Below are 17,588 nucleotides of genomic sequence, written 5' to 3' on the forward strand. Positions count from 1 at the left end.
TTTGAGGAACTTATTTACAAGATTATTTACACGAAAAAGAAGGGTACATCAGCAAAATGACAAGCGTTAAGAGTTCATAGCGAGAAGCGACTGGATGAGCCGTTTACCCAGGGCCCAGAGCGACATTTCGTGCTCTGCAGCGTCCTTAAAAACCCCCTATGTCCAGCCCCTCTCTGAAGATGCTGACCAACCAAATCCAGGGCACGCCCCTCAGGTATCGGCATCCAATCGAACACATCACTGCACTGATGGTCTGAAGCACTGACTGGTCCGGCATTCATTCGTTGGGCGTGATCACTTGTTGGCGGGAAAAGCTTGGGAACGGCGAGGAGAGGAGGTACATTTCTATTCTTCAGCAAAGAAACCACAGGCTGGTTCTGACAAGGGGTTTTACTTCTCAGAAACCCGAGTGCACGTGGCGCCGCATAGGGCTCCCAACATGGTCCCTTTTCGACAATTGCAAATCTTTCCTGCATTCCCGGGAAATCACTTAATGGCCGTATGAGTCATGCTCCTTTCTTGTCCTGCACGTCAGCGGACATGTCACTCTGTCGTCTCCTTTGAAAAGTAGACATTCCTCACTGGACGATAGCCCTTCTCGACTGGAAGGGTGAACAAAAGAAAGCACTTCCTGCTATTTCCCGCAGGGGGACGTTTCTTTGTGTTTTTCCAGACGTTCTCTTGACAGGGTCAATTTGGCATTTGCAGGTTGTGCACAAAGCAAAACATGCTTACAAAACAGGATTCCTGGAAACAGGCTCACTTAGAGCCATTGGACCATCACCACATATTCACAAAACTTATCCATGCCCACAGGCGAACAATAGAGCGCGCAATTGCGGATGCTTGGTCGTAACAATGCGTACTATCGTACATACAGGTTTCAACGACGGTGTGACACAAGAGAGCCGTGTATGAGGGGAAGGGAAAGCGACATCCGATTGAATGTTGTTCAGAATCGGTCACACGACTGGCCACGAAATTAGGAGAGATTTAGCATAGCGGAGTTGTAGCGGTGTAGATGCATGTGCCGGATTGCTTGACGCCCCCTGCGCATGCGCTCTAACCCCGCCGCTGCCACTTCGCGTGCACCGACGTTAACTGCGCTGTGCCTGTAGAAGAGAGTTCATAAATTCATTCGGGGAAATATCGGTATGCTGAGCTTGACAAACATGAACACAACTGTCACTTGCTTGTGGTAGGACAGGCCAAAGCGAAAGTTTTACTACGCTTTACCTTTCCGTAGTTTGGTCGGCGTGTGTTTCATTGGCCTTAAAGAATATCGACACCTCATTTTTAGGTTCGTGTTTTGTCATTTGTACTGATGCCTAGAACTTTACTGTATACGGATCACCACGTCGCATTTGCCTGCGACTGCTGAGTAATTTATAATCGAATTTCGTTTCTCACCTGTTTCGGTTTCAGTTTAAACAGCCGAGCGATGACTGTGACGTCACAGTCAAGTCTAGGTCACGCGAGGGATGAAAATACAGCGATATAATCATTGCTGTGTCATTTGAATTCACTACAATGATAAAGCCAGCCTGCCTCAAGAACAGGAATCATTACAAGTGAAGAATGAGAGATTATATATTGCTGTTTTCCATGCCGTGCATCAAGACATGATTGTGACGTCACAGCCATCTATTGTGATTGTCACAGGTGACCCCGCAACCCATTTTAACTGAAATGCTCTTCAAAATGCAATAAGGTGGGGACTTGGGCTTGTTGCTTTTGACACATAACCACCATTGTAGCGCAACACACAACGACGACACAAGTGTCCGGTCGTTCTTTGCCCTTGTCGTGTGTTACGCTACAACGATGGTTATATTTTCTTGCACAAAGCCGCGTGTGCGCGTGGGCGGGTTCCTCGTGTGTGTATAGGCGTTTCCACAGTACAGGCGCGTCAGCAACAATGCGTGCAGGAGCCATGAAGCGCATGTGCGGAAAAGGTACGCGGTGCATGGGGGACACTTAAGCTTCGTCTTTAAGGATATGACGCGATAGTGTGAGCTACCAGCCTACATGTAGAAGCTCCTCCTTGCAGGCTTTAATGCACCTGCGTGGCCTAGGGGTAACGTAAATGCAAAGGTCCTGTCAGGCTATTCTTTTATAACCCCCCTCCATATGACAGGAGAGGCACGCAGCTCCTGTCAAAATGCATTGTCAGACAACGCTATGTCCACTCAGTGCTTAGGCCGACATAACACGGGCCTTTGTATGCCCTCCCCGTAAATAATCCATGCATATATCCTAACCACCATCACCACCACTCAGTGCTCGGTCACGACGACAAAGGCAGCGATGGTCGGCCGACCGCGGTGCCCACAAGATGACTCACTTCGGGAACGGGACGGAGAGCAACACTCTCGGGAAGCAGGGTGACACGCTGGCTTGAGAGACCATTTTGCGATTACGTGGAACCGGACGCTCGCCCTCACACAGATGCAAGGTGACTATACGAGGCAAAGGAAGGGAGGCCACGGCAAAATCACACCTGGTACGAACGCCGCAGGACACCAGCCTTTGTTCATAGGCACGTGAAAGCTTCAAGGTTGATCCAGCATCAGCCAAAAAGGCATCGTCACGTATTCTTCCTGTAATACGAGAAAGAGGCAGGGGCGTGAACTTCTGCCACACGACAGCTGCCTTCAGGAGCGCGCAAGGAGAGAGGATCCGGGCAACTATCGCCCTCCTTTATTCCAAAGTCGTTTCTGCTTTTAAGGAGTAATGGGGGTATTAACCATTGTTCTTTTTGAACAGTCGTCTGCGACTCACTTTGATGTGGCGACTGTCCCGAGTTTATGCAGGAGACAGGTGTCGCTTTTATCGCGAAGAACGGGTGAGTCTGGCTTGGGGACGCGGCGCTTTGGCTTATTTTGGATGAAAAGAAGCATTGTGGAGAAACATTTTTTTTTTTTTATTCATTTCCCATCCCTCCCGAGACGTCGAAGACCTCATAACAGGCGGTGCCGACAGGAGCTTGCGACACTTTGGTGCAAGGAATGAAGGGCAGTATCTTTCTTACCTCGCCTTCACCTCTGAAAGTCTGATAACCTATACTCCGTTTCATACATCAAGTGCAACACTACCAAAGCTACAGCTTACGGCGCTCGACTACTGTTCCCAAGGACGCGGGATCGAATCCCGGCCTCGGCGGCAGCTTTTCGGTGGAGGCGAAAAGCAAGGCGCCCGTGTGCTGTGCGATGTCAGTGCACGTTAAAGAACCCCAGGTGGTCAAAATTTCCGGAGTCCTCCACTACGGCGTCTCTCATAGCCTGAGTTGCTTTGGGACGTTAAACCCCACAAGCCAACCAAACCAACCAACCAGCTCTTGTTTGCGCTCTCCGCATCCGCGATAAAAAATAGTGCCTGCTCTTGACGAGAGAAAATAATAGTTGCTTTGTCTGCAAGCTTAATACATTTTACATTTGCCATCAACTTCATAAAAAGCACCTTTTTTAGGGAGAAAAGGTCGGATTCGGCTAATTTGTATGTTTTCTTATGTCGTTTTTGTTCGTGCCGCGTTTGCTGCCCCGCAACCTTGCCAGCTGTGCCCTCCGCGCTGCGCATCTCTTTTTGAGAAAATGGTTCTTTGGTGCGCATTTTTTCTATAAGATCCGCTCTGTGAAGATGTCTAAGCATGCGAAGTATGTTATTGCAAACGTGTATGCTCGGGATAGAGCCCGTTTCGGCAGGAACCACTCGCCTACAGAACGAGCGCGTAGTGATACGCCTCCTGTTTTCTTTCTTGCGGACTATTTGCGTAGCTTTCGCTGCGTTGCACCTGATGTATGAAACGGAGTATAGCTTCGTCTCGTATGAGGCGAAAACACAGAGGTGGTGATAAAGGTAACGGAAGGTGCTGCTCCCACAAGCCGATGGCACAGGTAATCCTTAAATTGACATATTTACCTGCATGCCTTCTGGGCTTCTCCACCAACAATTCGCTGTTTTGTTTATTCGGTGCAACCGATTTACGAGGACGAGACCTACAACAAACTAAAGAAGAGGGCACACCTCCGGATACACAGAAAAGGCACAACTAGGGACCTCCACCTAGTGCTTGTAAGGACCGGTCCCATATAGGCCGATCCGAACATACCTCCAGGCCCTTGTATAGGAAATAAATGTTCTTACCACCACCACCACCTACGTGAGTAGGTTCGATGGACTACATGGCTTGTTTGTTTTTTTAGGTTTGGTTTGGTTTGTGGGGTTTTACGTCCCAAAGCGACTCAGGCTATGAGAGACGCCGTAGTGGAGGACTCCGGAAATTTTGACCACCTGGGGTTCTTTAACGTGCACTGACATCGCACAGCACACGGGCGCCTTGCTTTTCGCCTCCATCGAAAAGCGGCCGCCGAGGCCGGGATTCGATCCCGCGTCTTTGGGAACAGTAGTCGAGCGCCGTAACCACTGCGCCACCCCGGCCGGGTTGGTAGCTCGACAGAATGATGAGAACACAACGCACGTATTTGTGACTTTAATTCAACAGGTAATAAAAAAAAGAACGAAGGACGGTCACGCTCGATGTGAGAACATGCATGGGGCGCGGGGGAGGCGCTATGTGACAGCGCGGCGACTCGCTCGCCCTCGCGAGCAGCCCCGGGTGTTGGCAGAAAAGTTCATTGGGAGAGGCAGCTGCAGTGGTCCGCCACACATCCCACCACCACAGGAGACAGGGAGCTGATGGAGTCGAACGGCAGATGAAGTCTCGTGGTACTCACTCCTGGAGCTTGGTACCTGTCCGGAGAGAACGAAGGGTCATTCTTCGTGACACTTCCGTAACAGCGGCGCTAGCGCCTCAGAAGCTAATTAATGAACAGTTTTCCCGCTGCTGTGTGCGTGCGAGCAGCACCGAAATTGAAACCCACTAAAGCAGCGACAAGTGAAGGCACCCGACAACAGGAGCTGGGAGCCTCAGCCTAGGTCTCAAACAAGATGCGGAGACGAATGGAACAGTGCAAGGACACGATCACAGGAAAGTAAGATGGATAGAAAGAGCACTCTTCTTTTCCTGTGGTCGTGTCCTTGCGCCGCTCCATTGGTCAGTATGAGATAACTAGCCCCACAGAAAGTACTTCTACAAAGGTATGGAGCACCAAACACGCTTAGTCCCTGGTATGAGGCCACCCGCCCGCAATTCTCCACCGGATGAAAAAAAAAAAAAAAAAAAATCCGCGTGTCGATGGAATTGCATAAACAGGTTTGGGGTGCGACCTGATGCCGGTGAACACCTCCGGCAACGCACTCACTCACCAGAACAGGAGTTGGCCACCCTGGTGCAGTAATTGGCCACAACCTCCTATGATAAGCTCCATAAAACCCCGGCCCTCAGTCACCAGCGGCTGCGGAACAACTGACCACGGCGGCGGTCAGACCTGTGACGCAGCAGGGGGTGCTCAGAAAGCCTGGCTCCGCTGGACAGGCCGCCATTGGAAACTGACCCTGGCAACGTTTAATGCTAGAACCCTAGCCAGTGAAGCTAGTTTTGCAGTGCTGTTAGAGGAACTAGAGGGCATGAAATGGGATGTCATGGGGCTTAGTGAGGTTAGGAGGCCGAATGAGGCATATACTGGATGGGCATGTACTGTGTTATCGAGGCTTACCAGAGAGGCGACAACTAGGAGTAGGTTTCCTTGTCAATAAGTATATAGCGGGTAATATAGATGAATTCTATAGTATTAATGAGAGGGTTGCAGGCATCGTAATTAGGCTTAATAAGCGGTATAAACTGAAGGTTGTACAGGCCTATGAACCTACATGTAGTTATGATGACCAGGCAGTTGTAAGCTTCTATGAAGATGTAGAATCGGCAATGCGAAAAGTAAAGACGCAGTATACTGTACTAATGGGCGATTTCGATGCCAAGGTAGGAAAAAAGCAGGCAGGAGACAAGGCAGTAGGTGACTATGGCGTTGGTTCTAGAAATAGCAGGGGGGAGTTACTAGTTGAGTTTGCAGAGCGCAATAACTTACGAATCATGAATACTTTCTTCAGCAAAAGGAAGAACCGGAAATGGACATGGAAAAGTCCTAACGGAGAGACTAAAAATGAAATCGACTTCATAATGTGTTCAACGCGCGCCATTATGCAAAATGTAGAGGTAATTTGGAAAGTGCGATGCAGTGACCACAGGATGGTGAGGTCCCGAATTAGCCTAAATCTGAAGAAGGAACGCAACAGATTAGTAAGAAAGAAACCCATCAACGAATTAGCGGTGAGCGGGAGGGCAGAAGAGTTCAGGGTCTCGCTACAGAATAGGTTTTCAGCTCTAACTGAGGATGGCGACATTACCCTAGAGGCAAGGAACAATAATTTCAGAGATATCATTACTGAGTGCGCGGTAGAAGTAGGTGGTAGGATAGTTAGAGAGGATACCGGTAAGCTGTCCAAGGAGACGAAATATTTGATTAAGAAACGCCAGAGTATGAAAGCTTCCAATCCAACAGACCAGATCGAATTGGCCGAGATATCAAAGCTAATCAATAAGCGCAAGGTGGCCGATATAAGGAAGTATAACATGGAGAAAATTGAGCATGCTGTAAAGAACGGGGGAAGCCTTAAAGCGGTAAAGAAGAAATTGGGCATAGGCAAAAAACAGATGTATGCGATAAGGGACAAGGCGGGCAACGTCATCACTAATATGGACAAGATAGTCAAAGTAGCCGAGGAGTTCTATACAGATCTCTACAGTAGCCAAAGTAGACAGGACCGTAATGAGATTGGCGGTAGGGAAAAACAGTCAGACGTTCCACCAGTGACGAAGGACGAGGTCAAGAAAGCACTAGAAACTATGAAAAGGGGGAAATCAGCTGGAGAGGATCAGATAACTACAGACTTGCTGAAGGACGGGGGGGATATTGTGCTAGAAAAACTGGCCACCCTGTATACGCAGTGCCTGGTGTCATCGACGGTACCGGAACCATGGAAGAATGCAAACATTATCCTCATTCACAAGAAAGGGGACTCTAAGGACCTTAAAAATTACAGACCAATCAGCTTACTGTCTGTTACGTATAAGGTATTTACTAAGGTAATCGCTAATAGAATCAGGATAACCTTAGACTGCAATCAAGCAAAGGATCAAGCAGGGTTTCGGAAACGGTACTCTACTATCGATCATATATACCATCAATCAGGTGATAGAAAAATGCTCGGAATATAACCAGCCCTTATACATAGCATTCATTGATTACGAAAAAGCAGTTGACTCAGTTGAAACCTCGGCGGTGATGCAGGCATTGCGAAATCAGGGGGTAGACGAGTCGTACGTGAAAGTGCTGGAAGATATATATATATAGTGGCAGCACAGCAACCATAGTTCTGCATAAAGAAAGTAACAAAATTCCCATAAAGAAAGGTGTTAGGCAAGGAGACACAATCTCCCCAATACTATTCACAGCTTGTCTAGAGGAAGTATTTAGAGATTTGGAATGGGAGCAGTTAGGGATAAGGGTAGATGGAGAATACCTCAGTAATCTGCGATTTGCTGATGACATTGCCTTGCTAAGCAACTCGGGGGATGAACTGCAAATAATGATTGATGACCTAGACAGAAAAAGTAGAAAGGTGGGCTTGAAAATCAATATGCAGAAGACTAAGGTAATGTTCAACAGCCTCGGGAAGAAACAGCAGTTTACATTAGGTAGCGAAATACTGGAAGTAGTAGGCGAGTATGTCTACTTAGGACGGGTGGTAACCGCTGATCCGGACCATGAAAAGGAAATAACAAGAAGAATGAGATTGGGATGGAGCGCATTTGGCAAGCACTCGCAGATTATGACTAGCAGCTTACCGGTATCGCTCAAGAGGAAAGTATACAACAGTTGCATCTTGCCTGTACTCACCTATGGGGCTGAAACGTGGAGGCTGACCAAGAGAGTTCTACTTAAGCTGAGGACAACCCAGAGGGCTATGGAACGAAAAATGGTAGGGGTAACATTAAGAGATAGAAAGCGTGCAGAGTGGGTCAGAGAAATAACTCAAGTTACCGACATTCTAGTGGAAATTAAGAAGAAGAAATGGACATGGGCAGGACATGTAGTGCGAAGAGAGGATAACCGATGGTCGCTGAGGGTAACAAACAGGATTCCAAGGGACGGAAAGCGTAGCAGGGGGCGGCAGAAAGTTAGGTGGGCGGATGAGTTCGCAGGGGTCGAGTGGATGCAGCTAGCTCAGAACCGGGTTAAATGGAGAAATATGGGAGAGGCCTTCACCCTGCAGTGGGTATAATCAGGCTGATGATGATGATGATGATGACACTTCAAAAGACCCACCACCCTCTCTGTACGCTCGTTACCTGCACCTACAGTGCCGGCAGACAGCAAGGGAGTCGCCGGGAAATTATTAGCCTACCAGTAGGATAGAAATGAGGCCAAGTTAGTTTGAATCACGACGTCGTTTGCAAGGAAGAGTAAAAACTCAGACACGCGTAGGGAGAGGCGACGCACGCACACCCACGGCGCAGTGGCCTGAAGAAACCAGAAAAGGATTCAATCGGTGCTGTCTGCGTGTGTCCCCCCACTACCTTTTCCTTCTTTTTTGTTGCGTTCCTTTTCAATCGACGTGGATTAGCCCCTCTACGTGCCACCACGGCCAGTGTGTCAGCCACACGCACGGGCTGTGCGCTCCTCAAAGAACCCACGGGGTGCGTGGCCGCACTGCGTGCGGAAACCCTTCGCGGCCTCACTCACGGTCAACACCTGTGGCTCGCGGTGCGGGGTCATCACCCGCCCCGACCCATTCTGCTCGGCGGCGTCGCGCTCCCGGGAGTACCCCCGCCACCTCACCTCAGAGAAAAAGGGGCGAGTGTGCCCACCGCGGAAGGCAGCGGAAGCGCCACCTCGGGGCAGATGTGCGCGCGCCCCCTTTGGGCCCCGTTCTTTGGCGAGGCGGCGGCGGCGGCGGCGGCGCCGTGGGAACCGGGGGTCAAGGGCCGTCGCCCGGCATTGCTTCGCCTACCTCGGCGTGACCCCGTGGCACACGCGCTCGGTAGCAGAGCATCCACGGCGCCGCTGCCAACCGTTTCCCAGACGCCGGGAGAACGGTGCCCCAATATAAGAACTCGCAGTGACGAAGCGTTATATAGCGGGCTCCCTACACAACGCCGGTGAATGCTTTTCGACGCCGGTCCGTTCACCTTCCTCGTCACTCGGCGCCTAGGGGCTGCCTGGGGAAAAACGGAGTTACGCTACTCCAGCCGCCCGCTAGACCGTCTAGCCACGCTCAATCACGAGCCAACTTGGCTGGAGACGGCGTATATCAAGGGTGGGCAAAGGATCCGCAACACCTCATCTTCCCTCTCTTTGAGAGCGAGGTGACGGAGCAAGCGAGTACGGAGCGGAGGAGAAGGGTGTAGCCGCAAGGGAAACAAGGGATGTCCGGACCACATACCCGTGACCGCGGCAGCTTTGGTGCGAACGCCAGCCAGCGCGCTCCCGCGTGAGAGGTGCAACGCGAGGTCCTTTACCCCGCCCCGCCTTCGAAACGGGAGTTGCACTAACGGGAGCTCTAACTGCTCTGCACTACTCCATTCACCTACGCAAGGACCATGGTTTGGTGATATGACGGGGCTTAAGCTTACTAGCATACTAGCAGAGACGTCAATTTTTTCTTACTGCATTTATGCCTTAGAATTGGGGGCAATAGAAAAACACATCACCGCTTGAAATTATAGACTTAGTAATTAGTTCATAATTGCATTTCTGCCACACTGCTTTTTTCGGTTTTGGGTTGCCAAGCGAAGGCTCTGACGTCACAAGTTAGTGTGAGATCATGTGAGGCCCACAAAAACTGTGGTACCTAGTTCTTTGTCGAGCCACTGTCATTGTGACTTCTGCAGCAGCTTACCATGAAAGTTTGCTTAGACTAAAACCAAAAGCAGCGGATATATTAGAGGATTTGTATGAGTCACGTGGTCCCATACTCGCTCGTGACGTCGGAACCTTTGTTCGGCAACCTGAAAACGAAACTGCAACAGTATGCCAGAAAAAAGAAAGAAAAAAGAATGCTATTACAAATTACTTGAGCGCAGGATAATTTCCTGAGGTGATATACGCTTACTAATGTCTTACACATAATTCTAAAGAATAAATGCAGTACGAAAATTTTAACGTCTCCACTCCTTTGAAGAGATGACGTAATATTTTGAAGATACGCAGGTTCGGATCCCGCCAGCGACACGTGTCTGTTCAATTGCTTTGTTAAATTACTCGTAATATATCAAAATGACCACGCAAACATTTCCTCCTACAAAGAGGGGGAAAGTTATCCACTTCATTTTTTTGTTTTTGTTTAAATGAATGTTCAGCTCTTTCGCACATCGGTAACACTGAGCACTGATGATGTGTCGACTCCGAAGGCAGCACGTGAAGCTCCGAGCCTCTGCGCCTCTAAAATCCTAGTCTTGTAGCGAATACCGCGCGGAGAAGCCACCCGCGCTAAGTCCCATTCATGACACAGTGCAGGCGACGACAAACCGATTGAAAAGACCGGCATTTCAATGGGACACCGAGGGGAAATAGAAATTGGCTAGCATAACGTCAGTAAAAAACCGCTGCCAATGATCACAAACAATAAATGACCCCCCCCCCCCCCTTTTCTGAAAAACAAACAAACAAACAAACAAAAAAAGGAAATGCGTGCCTAAAGCACTGGCCGATTTCTCAAGAAAAATGCTCGCGTCATTTTTTTTTTTTTTTTTTTTTGCGGATCCCTGAGGCTGTGATGCAGAGCCATTCACTTCAAAAACGGCAGCAACCAGCCAACTCTGTGCATGTCACAAGCTTCAACCGAGTGGGATTATTTTTTTTTTTTAAATTTTATGAACAAACTTTCTTTTGTCGTTTTTGTTCTTAGGCAAAGGTTAACACGCGGAGAAAGAGCCCAAAGATCAATTTTTAATGAGGATGTGGGTGCCCTCAGTGCCCCCTTTAAAAGTGTGTCATATAATTAACCAATGATCCCACGTATTTTGGATCGCATCACCCCTCAAAAATGATACCGAGGAAAACGACAGAGCTTCCACTAATGTTTTCGCCTGCGGGTGCAGCCACTTTAATAATAATAATAATAATAATAATAATAATAATAATAATAATAATAATAATAATAATAATAATAATAATAATAATAATAATATAATAATAATAATAACAACAACAACAAGCGCGGAGACTTAGAGCAGAGAGCCTTTTCATTCTCTGTAGCTGTGTTATACGACCCCGCTTCTCAAAGTGTTATCCCGCCTTTTCCGAACGCGCTGGCCCCAGAGAGGGAGAAAGAGCGCGAGCGTGCGTGAGAAAGATACCTGCTCGTCCCCGTCTCGAACGTACAGCACAAGAACGCACTTCGGTGTTCAGACGCCGACTTGTGATCGGCAACGACAGTTTGGCACGCTTACCTTTAAAGCCCATTCCCGTAGATTCTCTACCTGCAAAGATAAAAGTAAAGTATAAGTCGGCTTTGCGAAAGTTGAACCGCATTTAGCAGTTAAGGGGGGGGGGGGGGGGGGGGGAGAGTAGCAGAACCCCCCCCCCCCCCCCAAAAAAAAAAAAGAAGAAAAAGGCTAAGAACGCGAAAAATTAAGAGTTGCAAAGACGAGCATATTGCAATATGTGACCATTGGCCAGCTCACCGGACTGGTCGTTGTCATCCAGCTCGCCCGCCGGCTCGTCAACCTGCGAATAGAGAGCTCCTGTCAACAGCGCCGCGGACGGCGGGCGACGTTTCCCTGTCCATAGACACGACGCGTGACGTGGCTGGCCAAAAACTTATCGGTTTACAGTCAGAGCGATAGTTTTCCTACTGGGCATTCTGCTGTCTATTCCTACAATAGGCAAAGCTTAAATGACTAAGACCGTGGTCCTTCAACGCTTGAGACACTGAAGGCCCACGCTAAGACCCACAATTTGTTAAAGCTACAACGACTCGTTAGCGACGTAACCAACTGCTCCGCGAGCCAGACACGAGATCGCGAAATCGTCTGTGACGAAATGTAATTGCTTTTGCAGAGGCAGAGAAACTTTATTGGCGATGCACAAGTCGGCGCAGTCTACTTTCTTGTTTGCCGTCTTCTTGTTGGCAAGCCCAGGTGATATGCTATGTGCGGGGCGTTCGCTGCAGTGTGAACGAGGGGTCATGTGGGATACCGTTTGTGTAGCTGGGTGTTATGCGCGCCTTGGTTCGTATTTGCCCGCCAAACGACGGCCTCCTTCAGGCGGCTTTGGTAACTTTCTTGGATTGGATTGGTACTGAGGCTTCCCTTTTTTTACCAGGTGGACCAGAAAGGTCCTAGCCAAGTAAATTCCCTACTGTGACGGAATTTGTCCCGCCATGGCGCAACGCCACCAACACTATCTAGTATGCCTTATCCAGTTCTCAAGGCGTCGTTTGGTTGCCTCCACAGCCACAGCACTCTCATCCCGCTGTGTCGCATGAGAAGGCGATGGCTACCGCGATGGCCAAGTGTTCGGCTTCCAGCGTATTGCAGTGCCAAGAAGGCCATAGCTACCTGGTCACCTGGTACTGGTCAACCGCGCTGGTTGGAGCAAGTTGCGTGAAGGGGCGTCGAGACGCCTTCGCGTATGGGACGTCCAGTGCTCTTGCGTATAGCCTTTAGCGGCCTGTCGCTCGCGCTTTTCCGCGGCCTTTCTGGTGACCTGCATCAATATTCTTGGGTATAGGGACGAGTTGAATGTCGTCGCCAATTTTATGGGGAACAGACTACGGAATAAATCGAATAACGGGTTCAGCGGCTCGATTTACGCGAGCAGGATGTACGGAGCTACTAGACTTCTAAACAGTCCAAGAGCATATGACATATCCCTCGTGACGACGAGCCGTGCCAACTCTGCAATGGTGCCGTGATCAGGGTGCGATTCGGGGCCTCTTTAACGAGTGGATAGTTACCTCTGTCGCACGAGTCCAGCGCTCGAAAACGAAATTGCAGCACGGGATTCAAGCACACAATAGATCACCAAGAAGTGCGCGATATAATGGAGAAGGGAAAACCACGGTGTGCACGACGGGTGGACACCAGAAGCGCGTTGTGGTGGTGGTTATTTATTGTATATATAAAAGGAAAGAAAAGATGTTTGCCAGCCCCGGTATCTGCTATCTGAAGCACCTGAACTGGGGCGGTGGAAATAAAGCGATAGCGAGGAAAAGGTAGAGGAAATCAAAGAGGTGAGCGATAGGGAGAAAGAAAAGGGTAGGTAAAAATAAAAGAAATATATACACTATGGTACAGTATACAGTAGTTTGCTTGAAGCCCACCCGCAAATGTCTTAGGTCACTGAGCACTCGGCACATCGGGCGGGCCTCCGCAATAGCTCTGCGTCCAGGAAACTGTTCACAACGCACGCACTGGCACATTGTACAAAACAGTGACGGCTGTCGTGGGCGATCGGCCGTTATTGTGCTAAATAGCACACGCGGAGCGTTCAGTCACAGCGCGCACTATCTGGCGAGGTGAAATAGGCGGGTCATCAAGCCCGCCTGTTCGATATACTCACACAGGCTCACGTGTGAGCGCGTTGTGAAATGAGAAAAAGAAGGGAGGCATCTGAGAGCTCGGACACCAATGCTTTCGATATCACGGTCACGTATCCGCCAGATAAACGGATGGACGGCCGGCCGGCACAGCACGCACACCCACCACGAGCAGCAGAAGGGCCCCGGGCAGCACGCCTAGCTCGCCGAGGGTGGCCGAGTTGCCGATGAGCGGCAGCGGAGGCTGGCCGTCGCCCATGTCCATGCTCAGGTGCTGGTCGAACGGGGCCACCGTGAACTGCTCCATCACCTGAGAGGAAGCCGTGCGTCTTGCCTCCGTCAGCAGCTTCGTACCGGAGGACTTCCGCATCCGCCTTATGTCCACCCTAGAAGCCCCCCTCCTCACCTTGAGCTTGAGATCGAGCAGAGTCTGCGTGGCGCGCATGTGCACGGCGCGGTCTCCGCGGCGGGCCCTGCGTTGGCGTCGCTCGTCGAGGCGCGGCCGTTTGGCGCTCGCCTCGGCTTCCTGGCTGGACACCCGGCGCACCAGCACAGTACCCTGCTGCGACTGGCGGCGCTCCAGCTCCGCTGACTCCCGGCACGACTCGCACAGAGCTGCAGAGCAACACGATGATAAGGTAGGAAGGGGGAGGTGCAGAACTAGCGAAACGCTCGTAAAACGACAGTTGATTGTACGCGCGCGTACGACGGAAATCGCACTGTCCGTGGTGTCCGCCGTACACACCGGAACGCAGAGGCAATGACTGCATGTGCTGGCCGGTACCGATGCTTTTCGCTTTAGTGGCACTTCCACGCCTACACCAGTGTTCATTCGCTTCGAAAGACACATCAGCCTGTGTAAACAAGCTTACGTTCGCAGCTGTGTTGGAAGTTGATATGCCACAAACGCATAAAAATGTTGGAATCAATCGGCCATCGGAGCCGAACACAACTGTTTGGGGACCACATCCTCACAGACCTTTGCCCTGGTGGTGATGAATGCTGCTGAAGAACAGTGGGGCCCGTGATGTCAGGTGAATTTTTACTTGCCTCAAGCACATTCCCGCACACAGGCGCGTTTTTTTTTTCGTGTTGCGTACGTGCGTGCGCGCGTGTGTGTGTGTGTGTGTCACGCGCAGCTCCGCACAGCCACTCTAGCCAGAGGTGGACACTTGCCGCGAGTGCATTCAGCGTCAGCGAGGATACGAGTGACGCCTGTCCGATTACGTTGGTTACCCCGACACGACGAGCGTAAGTGGCGCAGAAAGGGGTTTCCGCACGCCGCATCGCAGAGCAAAAAGCTACCACTGCACCCAATACGATCAGGATGGCGACACCAGCGGCCAAGCGCATTCCGACGGGAACACACACACAAGCCTGGGGCGCATTTAAAAGTGTGGGAAGCAATGGGGAGGGGGGGGGGGGGGGGGGGGGCAACACCAATGAAAGTGCGGGCACGGCATCCGCTGACACGGCGCGACAATGACGGATGCGCCGCCCTGAATCATGCCGCGGAAACGACCTGTGACGACGGCCGGCAGGAAAAAAAGAGCCCGAGGGGGCGCAAATGGACGGCCGACGACGACGATGCGAACAGCCAGCCACCGGTGTGGAGAGGAAAAAGGGCCAAAAAGGAAAAAGCAAATCGGCACACCGAGCGAGGGGAGGCGATAAAAACGGGGAAAGCCGTCGACACCCCCGCAGCAGCAGGTCGGCTTCTTTTTCTTGGCCTTTCCTTGCGCTACCCATCTTCCCCTCATTCACGGGCGCCCGCGCGACACGCAGAGCGCGAAACAAGCGTCGCCGCCGCCGCGACCGTTCGTCTACGCACCATTAACGCGAGCTTAGGCCCCAAGGTGCCGCGGCGCCACCGCTTTCTCTCCCCGAGCGTGTCGTCTTCGCGTTACGCATTCGGCCGCGAATGTATGCGCACGCTTCCCACACACCTCCGACCGAGCCCGGCAGAAAAACCCGTTACACGCCGTTCTGGGCCTCCTCTTCTCGTTGATTCATACTTTCCGGGCGCCCAGGGTTCTTCCGAGGTCAAAGTCGGGCGGCGAAGTGTTCAACTTCGGAACACCGGGTGCGCGCGTGTGTCTGAGGGGTTCCGGGCTGTCGGTAAGAGAGATTTACGCGAAGTTTCTGACAGTGTTCTGCGGACGCATGCACCTGAACGGATGCACGTGGTCGAACGGTGCCCAACGTGTTCGACAGCGACATATTCAAATACCTGCTAGATGCATTCCGAATTCCGCAGTTTCTTTCATCGGAGTGCCAAAATCAGTATCTAGGCGTCCGTGTGCTGTGCGATGTAAAAAGTGCACGTTAAATATCCCCAGGTGGAACTTACTCCGGAACACTCGTCTACGGCAGAAAAAAAGAAACAAAAAACAAACACGCCGGCCACCACAGACACTGCAAAACAAAGAAAAAGGTTCGCACAAACATCAGCAAGCATGCACACGCTGCTTACGCAGGTCCTCCGTTACAAATAACGAGGTAGGCGAGAGCTGAGGTGGTGAAGGGTGGCAGTTCCTGGCCCTACAGGGCTGAGACGGTAGGTCAACACCGCTTGCGGTGGGGGCTGGCCAGCCACTGATTTTTATCTGCTGTAGGCCGTCATTGCACCCGCCACTGCTTCGGTGGTGGACGACGGCTGTTGTTGCGGCGTGCGTCTTTCTCTCTCCCCTTCTTTTTCCATTCTTCTCTATTTTCTCTTCTGTCCGCACGAGGCAGCGGAGGTGGCTCAGCTACAGAGCCAGTAGCAGGCCCGTGTATTTTCTTTTCCTTCTTCCTACAGCCACAACAACGAGAGTTCTAAGGGCAACGCACTGGTGGCCACAGTGCAGCTGCCACCGAGTTTTGACAAGCGTACGAAGGGGCGATTTAAATGCGATAACACAAGGCTTATTTTTGCAATAAATGACATCACAAATACGTCAGATAAGCTTCATTTGTTCCCTGGTCCTGCATCATCACGTTTACTGCGGGGTAAGTGACCACTGTAAAAACAAAATGAGAGAAAGAAAAAAAAAAAAAAAAAACGGCGGCATCCTCGGCCATAAAATTCGCTCATAGGTTGGCGGTGAGCATGACGTCATGAACCCGCGCGACGTGACCGAGTGCGGTGGCGGGTTTAGTGGCGGGCTCGCAGCCAGTCCAAAGGGCTCCGCGTGCCATGCAGGTCGGAATGGAGCCGACATCAACGCTGCGCCTCTCTACCGCAGAGGAAGACCACAGAGGTGTGTCGCTGAAGGCGGAGCACATCGGCAGCTGCATGCTCGGCTTATGCGGCGAACAGCAGCAACGAAGAAGCAGGCACAGCGGTCTTCACGCTTCAACGTTATCATATTCTCATGTATAATGTAGTTAAGTGTACCTTAAATTTGGGGCCTTGTAGCGCCTGGGCGGCAGTGAAAAACCTTTAACCACTGTACAAGGCTTCTTCGAATAAGCTTCCCAGCGCGGCAGTGAACTTCCTTGTCGAAGGACACGAAGCGCTGTTCGAGCGTCAACTGTATACCGCGCATCCGATGCACACCGGAGGCTCCTTCACGGCCATGATCATCCGTTCAGTGCATGAACACACGCGCCCTGACTGAAACTGTGGCCAAGTTTCAGCACGCTCGATATCACGGCGTACCCACAGAACCTCGATCTGCTCTGCTGCATCATCGCCGCAATAGACCAATCCCACCAGGCGCTTTCACGACGCCCCCGCTGTCGCGGTGCATGCTGGTACATGTAGTCAACTGGCCGCTACAGCCGCCTAGAGAGCCTGCGCGCTGTTTCCGAGCGAAATTTAGCTCGTGTGTATGCCGGAGTGCATTGGGATAATTCACCTGTCTCGTTTCTGGACGCTATAACAGCACGTGGCACATATTATTACTCCGGTTTTATGTATTTAGGCAATAGCTTATACAGCTCGTCCAGCCGAAAAGTCGTGTGCGTTGTTGCAGTAGCAGAAGTAATAGCTGTCGGAAATAAGGGGGGCTGCGTAAAAAAATTCGCATCATGGTAATTTGTTCTTCTACTGATCAATAATTGATTGGTGTTTGATAGGCGACGACGCTCTAATGTAATTAATA

At 50.9% G+C, this 17,588-nt stretch overlaps 1 protein-coding gene across 1 annotated transcript in view; it reads right to left on the minus strand.

The window, feature by feature from the left end:
• Positions 1-4,474: 4,474 nt before the first annotated feature.
• LOC146197040 (ubiquitin carboxyl-terminal hydrolase 48-like) overlaps positions 4,475-17,588 on the minus strand; it is a 59,958-nt gene continuing 46,844 nt past the window's right edge. The window contains exons 24-28 of the mRNA XM_084598753.1: positions 13,907-14,115; positions 13,667-13,810; positions 11,645-11,687; positions 11,411-11,440; positions 4,475-4,749 (exon numbers count right to left, since the gene is read on the minus strand). Coding sequence (XP_084454879.1) covers positions 4,730-4,749; positions 11,411-11,440; positions 11,645-11,687; positions 13,667-13,810; positions 13,907-14,115 — 446 coding nt within the window. The 3' untranslated portion in view covers positions 4,475-4,729. The remainder of the gene's footprint in view (positions 4,750-11,410; positions 11,441-11,644; positions 11,688-13,666; positions 13,811-13,906; positions 14,116-17,588) is intronic.

Source organism: Amblyomma maculatum, chromosome 3 (assembly GCF_055883805.1).
Source record: "Amblyomma maculatum isolate TAMU_Amacu chromosome 3, ASM5588380v1, whole genome shotgun sequence".
Lineage (NCBI taxonomy): Eukaryota > Metazoa > Arthropoda > Arachnida > Ixodida > Ixodidae > Amblyomma > Amblyomma maculatum.